Genomic DNA, 12,406 nt, shown 5'->3' with positions numbered 1-12,406 from the left:
AAAAAAATCAACTGCTGTTAAGTCCTCTAGTCTGTAAAATGCAGCATGAGTTTAATAACTTGTCTGGGGAGAAAATTACTGCATTAAATACATCAAATACAGAAACATTAATATGTGGGAGGATAAAAAGTACCTCTAAGAGTGTAGCAAACAAAAATAGGATTCAGTAGTGCCAACTGCTGGGTAAGAAATAAAAAGATGCAAAAGGTGTTGCCCCTAGCTTCAGAGAACTTGTTGTTAAAGCAACATAGGAAAAAAAATTAAGAGTGATTAAGTGCTTAACTGTACAGATCTCACAGACTTGCCACCAGTTTGTGCATGCAGTGTGGGTTCCTTTTACTTTTTGATACTGTGTTGGATGAAACCCTTTTTCCCTCTGGAAAAAATATGAGGTCATGAAAAAGCCAATGTGGACTAGGGTGGCTAAAGAATGTTTCCTAGTACAATGACTTGAACTACGACTTCAAAACAGTTACAACATGATTAAGTAGGATTTGGAGACAGGGGAGTAGAGACGCCACAAAAGATGGGAAGCAGGAATGAAAGCAGAATCACAAAATAAAAGGCAAGTAGTGAAGTGCCTGCTGCACTGAAGTGGAGCTGAATGCTGATGAGCAGCAAGAAATAGGGTTGGACGGATTACAGGGGGCTAGATTACACAGGCCTTTGAAACCCGACAGAAATCTTTAGACATGATATGGTGGGCAAGATGAAATTACTGTAGATTTTTAGACAGGAACTACATAAAAAAAAGGATGCTTTAGAAGACTTATTTTGGCAGCAATATACAGCATAGTTCAGCAGGGGGAAAAGTCAGAGGCAGAGAGCCGCTATTTTGCTGCTATAATAATCCAGGAGTGAGATGGTAAAGCACTGAGCTATGGTCTTGGCACTGGAAATAAGAACACAGGGAGAAACTTAAGTGACAAGACAAACTTGGCAACACATTAAAATACTGGGCATGAGATGACAGAGACAAATCAAATATGAAACCCACATTGCTAGCCTGACAGAATGAAGAACAGTGGTATCTACTACCAAAAAACTAAAACAACTGGAGAGGCAAGCAAATGGAGGTGGCAAGGCATCATGACATAGAAGAAGGGTTAGTGTGAAAACGCCAAGGTGACAGTGGTTGCAACCTGTATTCTAGCGAATGAATGAGTAGATGTTGTTAGGGCTGTCTCGTCAACCTATCTACTTCTTGACTTTAGCAAGGAAGCAAAAAGGGAAAAAGAATGGATGGCTGAGAAGTAAGTGTTTGGATATGCACAATTAGAGAGCATCCAGAGGAAGGAAGCAGAAAAGATAAAACATTAATCAGAGGTAAGCTCCCTGAAAACAGGGATCCTGCATCCTTGCTCATGAAATCCCCAGTGCCTGGCAGGGCAGCTGGTACCAAGGTGGACCTCAAAAAGGAACGAATGATAACTTCCAGGGTGTGAAGGAATCATGAGAAGAAGAAAAGTTAGAGACATAATGAAAGATAAAGACTGAAAAAAGGCCAGAGTTGCAAAAGCAGGAAGTCAGACTGCAAGAGCTAAAAAGGACAAGACAGAGAAAAGACCTGATGGAAAGACAGAAGCTAAAGGGAAGAGCAGCAGGGTAGACACGGGCATTATTTTACTTGTTTGGATATTTTTCCAAAGTAAAAATAGTGCTTGCTCATTTTTTAAAAATTGGAGAACACAACAAAGCAGAAGGGAAAATCATGTCTAAGTGCACAGTTAACACTTTTAGAACGTATATTCACACTTACTCCACCAAAAACATGAGTGGGCTTACATGTAATAGGATAATAACTGAGGGACTGGAGGGAGGGAAAGGGATAAGGAAAACAGTGCAGGCTGGGGTAAGATTAGCTAGCAATGATTGTTCTATTTCTTAAACCTTTCCTTAGTGGTCAGAAAAATAGTACTTTTCTGCTATAATTGTTTTTATTGTTGAAAGGAAAGATTTTTGCATATTGGTTCACAGCTTGTTATTCTTCCTATAAAATGAGTATTTACCTTCTTCATTCACTCACCTAATAGCTTTTTTTCTTATGACTATGAATGAACACTTTAGGTCTCTGAGAGATCAACTGTTTGTTTTACTGCAAAACCTTCCAGGTTCTTTGCTGCTGCTTTAAGGAACTCCTAAGCATGTACCAAGTCACAGGAGAAGCAGTCTGTGGAAAAGAACAGTTTGCTGACAGAAATGAAGTATATGTTAAAACAAATCCCCTAAATATGCAGACACAGGTGAAGCGGAAAACAAACTGCCTCCAATAATAGAAAAGTACACGTTAGAGGTGCCAAGAAGGAGAAGCCAAGATAAGGGCTGAAGGAGGTACATGAGGGACCCCATATTAAACATTGTGATCCTCTTCATTCACTGAGTCAACTCTGGATATCTAGTCCCCTTCCAAGATTGCCATTGGAACAGTCCTCTGCCTCAGTTCCACCCACCCTCATCCTTTTCTTTTGCATTATCACTTTCATTCTTGCTTCTACCCTTGTACATTAAAATTTAGATGAGAGGATTGTGACTGGTGAAAACCCCACTCCTCGGTCAAGCAAATTTTGTCCTAAGCTCTAGTTATTCTCATTACTGGCAAGGCATACTGTCATCAACGACTCTGAACCTAATTCTTGTTCATGGGAATAAAGATCTCCCAGTAAGCAAATCGTTCAATGTATCTGGACCAATAGTTCACCCCCTGATTTTTTTGTTAAGACCACAACCCTGAATTTTGCCAGTAAAAATGTGTCCTCACTGAATCCCTCTCTCATCTAATTCTGTATTCGTTTATACCATCAATTATACCATCACTGCATTTAACAAAATTTACTTCTGTTAAATTCAGTTGATGAGGCATACAACTACACACCAAGGGTGAATATTTTGAAGGCAGAGCTAGAGCCTTACTACTTTTTAATCTTTCTATGCCTGTATGTAGTAGACATTAAAATAAATGTGTACTGAATTCAGTTCTTCTTGACCACTTCATTCCGTGAATACAGGATTAGTTGTTGACATTCTCACTTCTTTGAAACTTGTGTGCACAGAATCTGCCCAAACAATGCTCACTAATTTCTCCTATTTCAGAAAAAGGGATCATGCATTTAATAACTTGACAGTTAAATTTTGATCACAGGTTGCTTATATACAAATGCAATTAATAGAACTAATGAATGCAATCAAATTAGGGAAGTAATTCTCTTACATTTACTGAAGCATCTTGTTGGAATACATTTCTCAACCTTCCAGAAGCAAGATATCACTGAAGTGACACTCTTATCCAGTTACATTTAAAAAATTTCATATACACTGCAAAAACAATGCCAAGTTCTTGGCTACCCCATATACAAATAATATTTTACTGTCATATTGTAAAGTATTTATTATGCAGTGATTGCTTTGTTTCAAGTATTTCAGTCTGTGAATTCCTATAAACTTGACATATTGGAAAATGAAAATGTTTTGTTTAAATTTAGTAAAAATTCACTAACATGGATTCATCTCAGGTAAGGCCAGTGTAAATTACTGAAAAGAATTAATTTATACAACTCAGATCATTCTTCCCTGGAAATTGGAAGAAATTTCAAGAAAGCAGTGGCATATGAGTTGGACCTTAAAGTTAGACACCCATATTAGCAGGAAAAAAGAGAAGGGTTTTCAAGGTAACAGGCAAAAAAACCAGCACAGGCATAAGCAGAGAAACAAGATAATGAAAGCAAAGAAAAAGGGTGGATAATACAAATTTAAGTAGCCACTTAATACAGTAATCCCCTGTTCGCAGCTTGTAGCTACTTAGCAGCACAAGGTGATCAAAGTAGGAAAGCCGCAGAAAAATAAAAAGAACACAAGTAAAGAAAGCAAACCCAAGTGTTCTCCATGCTTGGTTTGTGTCCTAAAGTTAGGTACCATAGATGGCAACATCAAGGCTCGAGGGAGTCGCCCTCCAAGATAACGAATAGTTCTTATGTTTAATCTATAACAGTATTCAAATTCCAAAAATGACAAATTTCAGAAAGAAAAGGGGAGGTCATTACAGGGTACATGTATCATCATTTCTATTCCTGTGCCCTTGGTAGGCATCGCTCATCCATCAGACTTGTAGTATGCAAGTTCACACCAATTTGTGAATCCTGCATTGGAATGAGTGTAAAAGTATCCCTTACTATCCAAACGCAGACTATGAACAGGTTCAGGTAATTTTTTTTTTTTTATTTTAAGATAAGGCTACTTGGAGGAGATGGTATTTCACACTATATGGACTCTTGCTTCCTACAATTCCAAAACATAACCGATTGGAGTCTGTCACTCTGTCCTCTTACTCTTCAAATTCAGAAGCCAAATAGAATTCAAATAGCAAGGATTATCTGTATGTTTTCAGTGTGTTTTCAGATGTGAGGAATATACAACCTCACCTTCCACACAGCTTTTTGTAATATATACAGGAGCTACTGTAATAGATGCCTGATAGAGACATTGTGCTTAATTAACCAAATCTCATTGTCTTCTATTACCTCTTATGAATAGGAGGGATATAGTCCATGAAAGAGAAAAAAGTAAATGTCTCAAGAAAGAAAATTTAAAGCACTTTTTAAAGTTTTTGTTCATGTAGCTTAAGGTTAACCACTATGTTAATCTCACAGTCAGCAATTAAGTGCATTAAGGCCTCAGAGCTGATTGTTCCTTTGGAAGATTCTTCCTCTTTTGGTCCATGCTGCTCACCTGAACTTTCAGAACCCTCAAGGAAGCAGAAGAGAAAGCAACTTAAAATAGCAAATGTAGAGAAATTTGTGGAAAAGGAGGCCCTGGACAGAGTGGTTTAGGTTGGTCAGAGGTATGGAGTAACCATCTTACTGTCCTGTTCTTTATGGTACTTACAAACAACACTGTCACAACTACGAATTAAAACGTCTATCCTCGATGAAGAGGAAAAGTTGTGAAGTTCAACTCAACATTAAGTTACTCTGAGAAGAATACACACCTTTCTTAATTACATAATCAAATTTACAATATAACATTCACTACTGCCTTAAAATATTACATTATTACTGTAGGAAAAAAGTTCCTATGTTAGGTGCTTATAAGTATTGAGTACCTCTTTATAAATGAAACAAAACAATCACACAAATAGCCCCCTAGTGCAATCTCTCAGCTAGCAACTAGTAAACTCCCCAACAAGAGGGATTACTGCATAGTCTTACATATTTTTGCATAATCAACACCTCTAAGAATACTTTAAATGCAATACATGCTCAATAAATGTTTGCAGACTGAATCTCACACAACAGGACTCTTGCACAAGGTAAGAATAAGTGAATAACACCTTCAGGTATTCCTTCTTGGCTAACACCCAAGGAAACACCGATAAAGCCCAATAATCTGTCCATTGAAAACATTCTGCTGATTGCTGGTTAATTCTGTTAGTCTTTCACCATATTTATGGTATGCTTTATTATTTGCTGTCAATATTAATTTAGTAACAGTGCCACAGAAATTTACGTTAAAGGAACTTGCAAGGTCATCTAATACAAACCTTTCTTTTTACAGACAAGGAAACTAAGGTCTACTTCTCCCACAATTTACGCTTTCGCACTTGTCACCTCATTCTCTGGTCCTCTAACTGAATAAAAGAGATTTTATTGCACATTTTTGCTTAGGTTAGTATTACAAATAAATGGGCATTCCTCAAATGCCAGTCTCTAGCATTGCACTTTGTATATAGTAGGTACTCAGGTGAGTACTTACACACTGTTTTTGCTTAAAGTGTTCAAATCTGAGTATATGACAATGCTCATTTTAATTATTTTCATTTGTACAATTTTGGTGTGCAACATTATTCTTCTGTTATAAAAAGTGATTTCACATAAGTTTTTATTTAAAGCATACCTTTCATAATAAATAAGACACTTCTGTCTTTCCTACCTCTGTGAAGCTCATTTCCTCCAATAATACCAAAAACTAATAGTGAGACAGAAACCAAATCAGTTCTGCACATTACATCACTCAAAACACTTCCCAATGGGGAGAGCAAATTGGTCAATTATTTACACACACACAAAGTCATTACCTAAGTTAAATAAGGCCATAAAGTCTAAGGGCTTGAAACTGCTTAACTTGCCTTTCTGATCAACAGGGAAGACAATTTCATCAGTTTCAGATCAAGGAGGAGAGCAAGGAATTGCCTTCTTTCTGGAATCAGAAACACTTAATGCTGGGATGTATCATCTCAGTTGGCCTCAGTACAGACAAGCAAAAAAGACCCCAAGTCTTTAATACACCTGGTATGGAAGATGAATAAGCTGAACTCAGGGCAGGTAGCATGTCACTAACTAATTAAAATATTCAAAAGCCAGTTGACGTACTAAGCAGTGTCTAATTTTAAAGCAAAAGGAACATCCTGGGCTTATGGTTAAAGTTAACTCTAAAGTTATGAGCTTTATAGTAAATGTTTCCCATTGCAGTTAAAGGAACAATAACTATCATTCAGAGCTAATAAATTGCCTGGCCCAGAACCAAGGACAAAACTGAACTACTGAGTTCTATGATAGGGGATAGAAATCAGGACAAATATGGTGTTAACTAAGAAAAACTTATGGATCACCATAAGTTTTGCTCCACTGCAACTAAGAAATAAAAAAGTTTCTAAAAATTGCTCAACTTGGGTTTAAATTAGAATTTAGGAAATATCCAAAATGGTCCAAATACATAATTCTACTTTGATTATAAGTCTAAGTCTCAAAAGTACCAGATTCAGAAGCCTGTATGACTTACAGGACTAAACAAAGACAAGGAACTCTGGCCCCAGCACTGCTTCCAGGATTTAATAAATGAATCAGAGGAATCCTATAGCTTCCCTGTCATTCAATTCATCTCTTTCCATAAAGCATGTAGAATAATGACACGTCATATAGGACTGTTTTAAGAAATGGTTTATAAGGTCTTACTTGCAAATAAAGAGTTATAAAAATAAAGCTAACAATTGGTAATGACTAATTCTTTTAAAAATCTCTGTATTTGTTTGTTGAGTAAACACAGTATTAGAACATTTTCTACAATGAAACATCAGGGTTTTTTTTTCAACTTGTAAGTAAAAGTTTGTTGTCTATGTGACAGTCTAATTTCAAATATGTTAATCACTCTCAACCATGTAGGTATGATTATTCTTAAATATAACTAATCACAAAAAGGCAGAAGAGATTTCAAATGCAGTTTCTTCCACAATAATTTTATTCTCTCTGGGTTTCAAGTAAAACTGCCTTAAAAAGGAAAAGAAAAACACTTTGCATATTTTTTTTTTTGGTCTAAACTAAATAGATATTCTTTTTTTAAAACTATGAAGACACTGGGAGATAGGAAGAGGGGAAAAAACCTGCTTTGGTATTCTTTTTTCAGGTAACCAAAGAGTGGTGCAATGTAGCTTCAAGAAGTTCGCAGTGAGGTTAGTATGTGGCTTTGTTTTAGGTTGCCAGTATGAGTCTTTATTTGGAAAAAAGACATTAATTACTAGTTTTCTTCTTCTAACGAAAAGTGTAAATTGGAATTCTATTATTTTTATTATTTACAAAATACAAATACCATTTTTACAGCATATTCAGTATTAAAACACACCTCTGCAAATAAATCTCCTTTCAAGTGAGCAGTATAAGTCATCTGGAACTGTCTACAGAGTGAGAATGAGGAAAATCAAGAAGGGTGCAGGCTTGGTTCATTGAACTTAAGCTGAAGATATTCATAAATGCATTACACAAATATTACACCACTATAAAGTTGTCAAGTTAGTAACTTTATTTTCTAGAACTCTTTTAAAAATACATTATATTTCCAATTCTTACAAAAGATGGCTTCTGATGTCATTAAATACTATGATTTTTACTCTGAATACTTCATATTTTTTCCCAAAGACTCAGTTAAGGCTTGAAATGACCATGGTCATATTTTTACCAAACAGCATTTTGGTTTAATAAACAGAATAAATTATGAACTGAGATAATAAATAACTCATTGTCCAGCTAAAGGCCTACATCACATACTATATTTATATTTGAAAGATAGGAAGACAAGTACAGACTTGTTTGTGATCTGCAAGTCCAATTATTTAGGAACTATGGTCAACCTAAATGAAAAGCCCATTTGATAATTATTAAATGCCACATTTCCATTTAATGTAATTTTTAATTCTCATTAGTAATGATACCAAAGGTTGACACAGTAATACAAAATTGATAATCTTTCCAAATACTAGCAAATGATAAAATAATTGATAAAAAGACAGTGTTGCTTCAAAAAATGTGAAATGAGATACCTAAAAACTGCAATCTTATCCATTAGAAGTGATTGTAATTATATAGATAGATAGATAGATACACATATACACACACACATACATACTATTTCTTAGGAGGAGATGGTAGTGAAGGAGTTTTCCCTTTCTAATATCTTTATTTTACATAGTCGCTTGATGAATAATATAAATCCAGTCCACAGGGGATATGAGACTATGTATTAAAAATATTTACTAACATTGTTTATGATCTATCAACATTGTTTATCCTTAATTTTTAAATATAAAGAATAATTTTTGCAAATAGGATTTCTAAAGCTGAAAACTGAATGCTAGTAAGTGTGCCATTACAATTTTAAAATGAAGACCTAAGATTGTACATTTGGGGACTAAGGGGTTTGTTGCTCATTATTTTTTCAGAGCAAGTATCAAAAACTGAAGTACACTGTACTTCAGAAGTTTTCCTCACATTAAAATCAGTAAAGTTGAAATGGATGTGTAAATACAAATTATCAATGAAAGAATTAAATCACATGACCTACCGAAATGAGCACTCCACTATCATTATTACTCAATGACTTCAGTCAGTTGCCTATACAACTTACTCTTATTTTCAAAATATAAAGTGAAGGTTCCTTACCTTTATTGCTTTTATAATAAATTATACACTACTAATGAAACTTTTAAAATCTGCCTTTCTTAAAAAAGATTTTAGTCCTTCAATTTGTATGTCCCTTACCTGAATGTAAAAATCAAGATGCTTAATTCAATTTAATGATGATTTCAGAGATACTGCTGAAAAGGGTGGCGGGCAGGTAGGGAAAATAAACCTAGTTTCTGGAAACCTTGATGGTAAGCAGGAGATAAAGCATCTCTTTCTTTAAATTACAGCTTTAAAAAAAAGGGTGAGAGCATCCATTGAAAAATAGTCACATACACACACACACACACACACACACACACACACACACACACGACAATTCTATTTATCTGACCTATTCTAATTGTCAAACATGACGACTGTCAACCCTAAAAAATTCTCCTTTAAAATATTTAAACTTCATTTAAAAATTAAAAGTGAAAGCGAGATACTCAGCTGCCAACTACTGTGTAGTATGAAACTATTAAAGCCTTCACTGACCTACTTCATATAAGCATCATGACAATATGGACATATGCCAAGAAAATAATGAAAATTACCATATAGGAAACCTTAGTTTTGTATTTAAAAGTTATCACTATCTTAAAATGTGTAAATATTATGCTGCAATGCCAGTTGTTTTATGATTCATTTATTTTTAGATTGCAATATTAAAAATTAAGAAGTTTTGATATTTCAGTAATCATATTCAATGACAGACATGCAAGATTTCATTTTTAAAATCAAAGCTTCTTTTTTTACACCACATTTAATTCTATTTTTAAACTTCTATTAAAAGCAGTCTCTTAGACCAAATTCCAAATATTGCTTTCCATTTATAAAATAGCACTACAGTTTTCCAAAAATGTCAGTTAATGAAGAATCCTACAAAAATAATGCAAGTTCATATTCAAAGAATATTTGCAATGGTACTAACAGGAGACAGACTTAACTCAGTGTATTTAATTATTAAAAGACTATCACCAGTCTCTCAGAGTTTAATCTAATAATGAAACATTGTAAATTCTCATACTAGAAAGTACAGGAAAAGGAAAGGGTATTTCATCCATGGTTTCTAAAAAAAGACACAAAAAAATGGCAAGCCACTTATTTTAAATTAAAGACATCTTTTCAAATCAGAAAATCACTTTACAGTGTAAACTACCACCTTAAAATAAAATATCAAATACTAAAGAAACCCTTTCTTCATAATCAATGCAAAGAATAAAATCCCTAGAAGAGAAATTTAATCTCAGAATAAAGAAGGCAAAAACACCCAGAAACAGCAGCTAAACCAACTGAAAGGAAGACACATTAGGTTTTGTGCTGCATGTTAATATTCTTACGCACAGTGTCTGGTGAAAATTCACAATACACTTCTTCCTCCCTGTATGACTGCAAAAAGGAGTAAACACATTTTACATTCCTCAGTCCTAAATTCATGCTATCATAATGCAATAGGACTTAATTTCGACCCATATTTCTCTTATACATAAGTGAAAGACACAAATAACTTATTTATCTGCACTCACAATTGAGGAGGGGGTAAAAGCATTTTTTGACTCCCGAGCCCAGGGGCTGATGCAAAGTCCCCACACCTCCAGAGATCCTAAAAATATGCACCCGACTCTGGATACCCACATTCAATGAATGCAGCAGCCTCCTCCTTCGCTCCCCCGCCCGCCGCCCCCCACCCTCTTTGCAGCAGAAATGTGCCTGGGCTTTTTTACCCCAGCGATGGAGGATCCTCTTACCAGATGGAGTTCTTGATCCTGTGTTGCAGCGCGCTGGCCTCTGTCCCTGGCAGCCCAGGCACAAGGGCTGGCAGAGCCACCCCCGAGTTGGGGGCGCTGGGGGGAAGCTGCTGATGGGCATCAGGCTGCTGTGGTGGCGGCTGTTGTTGTTCCTCTGCCATCGCTGCTGGAGGGGTGGGAGGGAGGGAGGGAAGATGGGGGCGCGGGGAAGGGTGAGGGAAGAGACGGGGAGGGGAGGACGAAGGGGGAGAGGAGGAGGGGGAGGGGAAAGGAGGAGGAGGAGGAGGAGGAAGGAAGCTGGAAAAGCTAGGCCTTTACCCCAGGGCTCGAGTGAGTCGCTTTCGCCTGCCGCCTGGGGGACATCACCGGGGAGACCGAGCAGGCTCCTCACGGCCGGGGCGCTTCACCGCGGGAGAGGCATGGCGGCGCCCCTCAGCCCCCCGCCGCCGCCTCCTGTCAGCGGCTGGGGCTTGGGGGGTGAGGAGGGGGCGTCTGAAGACGAGGTGGGGGGGCGAGGCTCCCCCAAATCCAAGGAGAACGGTTGCTCAGGGACTTCGCGGCCCGCCTTCCTTTCTTGCCCCCGGGGCTTTCTACTCCGGAGCCCCGCGCTGCTGCAGCCCCAGGCTCGGCTCCACGCCACTCCCCACGCCGCCGCCGCCGCCGCTCGCTCCCGGCCCCGCCGCCGCCGCCGCCGCCGCGGCCGCCGCTGCCCTGCCAGCCCCGGAGGCAGCCCAGTGCGCGCAGCCGCACTGCGGCCCGGCGCAGACGGCAAAACACCTACCGCTTGGCCGCGGGGGGGGCGTGGACCAGTGTGTGCGGGATACGGGCGCGGGCGCGGGCGCGGGGGGCCGGGAGGGGGGCGTACGGGTGCGGAGGGCGGGCGCGGGCCAGCGGGGCCGGGAACGCGCGCCGCCGGGGCCGCGGAGGGGACTGGCCGAGCTGGTGGAGGAGAGCAGGAAAACGTGGGGGAGGTGCTGGCGAGAGAAAGAGAACTTGCGTGAGGAGAAGGAGGAGGAGAAACCAAATTTAATATTTGGCGTGGAAATGTGTTGGTTTGTTTTTTTTTTTGTCTTTTTGCATCCTCCAAGCAAGTAAAGTGAAATCAGTCAACACTATCACCCCTTCCCTCGACAAGCGAGGATTACTTTCTCCCTGGGTAAACGAAGAGAAATTGAAGCAGGTAAGAGGATAAGCTGACTTTTCAGAAGCCCCCAAAGAAGAACACCCGTTGGAATTAACCACCCTTTAGGTAATTCGGTCTTGAACGGAAATCGCAAGTCAGGAGCTGGGTTGAGTGCTCCTCGGTCGGGCATTCAAAGCCCTCCAAATCTGGCCCCACTTTAGCTATCCAATCATAGCTGCCTCCATCCCCCTGCAAGAACTCCCAGCTCCAATCAGTGAAGTCTCCATGCCATTCTCCACGCGCAGCAGACTCATTCTTCCTTCGTGCCTTTGCTCATGCTGTTCCTCTCACCTCCCTCCCCACCCCACCCCCTTTCCAGGAATGCCCTCCCACCTCCTCTATACCGCTCTCCAGCCAACCCAGGCTCTCAAGTCGCGGCTTGTCAGGGTCCCTGGCAGCCAAGGCCCCTGCCTGCCTCGGAAAGAAACGCGTGTAGTTCTCGTAACATGGAGGCTCAGGCTCCAGCCACGAGCTCCTTCCTTGGAAGCACATGTGAACCTCTGGACGCGTTCTCTGCTTCCCACCTCCCACCCCGCCTCATCCTTGAG

General features: G+C 39.1%; 1 protein-coding gene across 2 annotated transcripts in view; it reads right to left on the bottom strand.

Annotated features, from left to right (window-relative positions):
* The window catches only part of RFX7 (regulatory factor X7), a 121,317-nt gene extending 110,186 nt beyond the window's left edge, over positions 1-11,131 (bottom strand). The window contains exons 1-2 of one of the 2 annotated variants that reach the window (XM_006210956.4): positions 10,994-11,131; positions 10,676-10,838 (exon numbers count right to left, since the gene is read on the bottom strand). In XM_006210956.4, coding sequence (XP_006211018.1) covers positions 10,676-10,836 — 161 coding nt within the window. In that variant the 5' untranslated portion in view covers positions 10,837-10,838; positions 10,994-11,131. Of the gene's footprint in view, positions 1-10,675; positions 10,842-10,993 lie in introns of both variants that reach the window. The other variant, XM_015245009.3, reaches the window with a different exon arrangement.
* Between the last annotated feature and the right edge of the window lie 1,275 nt (positions 11,132-12,406).

The sequence above is a fragment of the Vicugna pacos genome, chromosome 6 (genome assembly GCF_048564905.1).
Source record: "Vicugna pacos chromosome 6, VicPac4, whole genome shotgun sequence".
Lineage (NCBI taxonomy): Eukaryota > Metazoa > Chordata > Mammalia > Artiodactyla > Camelidae > Vicugna > Vicugna pacos.
The sequence above is the reverse complement of the archived record's forward strand: the minus strand, read 5'-3'. Positions and strand labels throughout refer to the sequence as shown.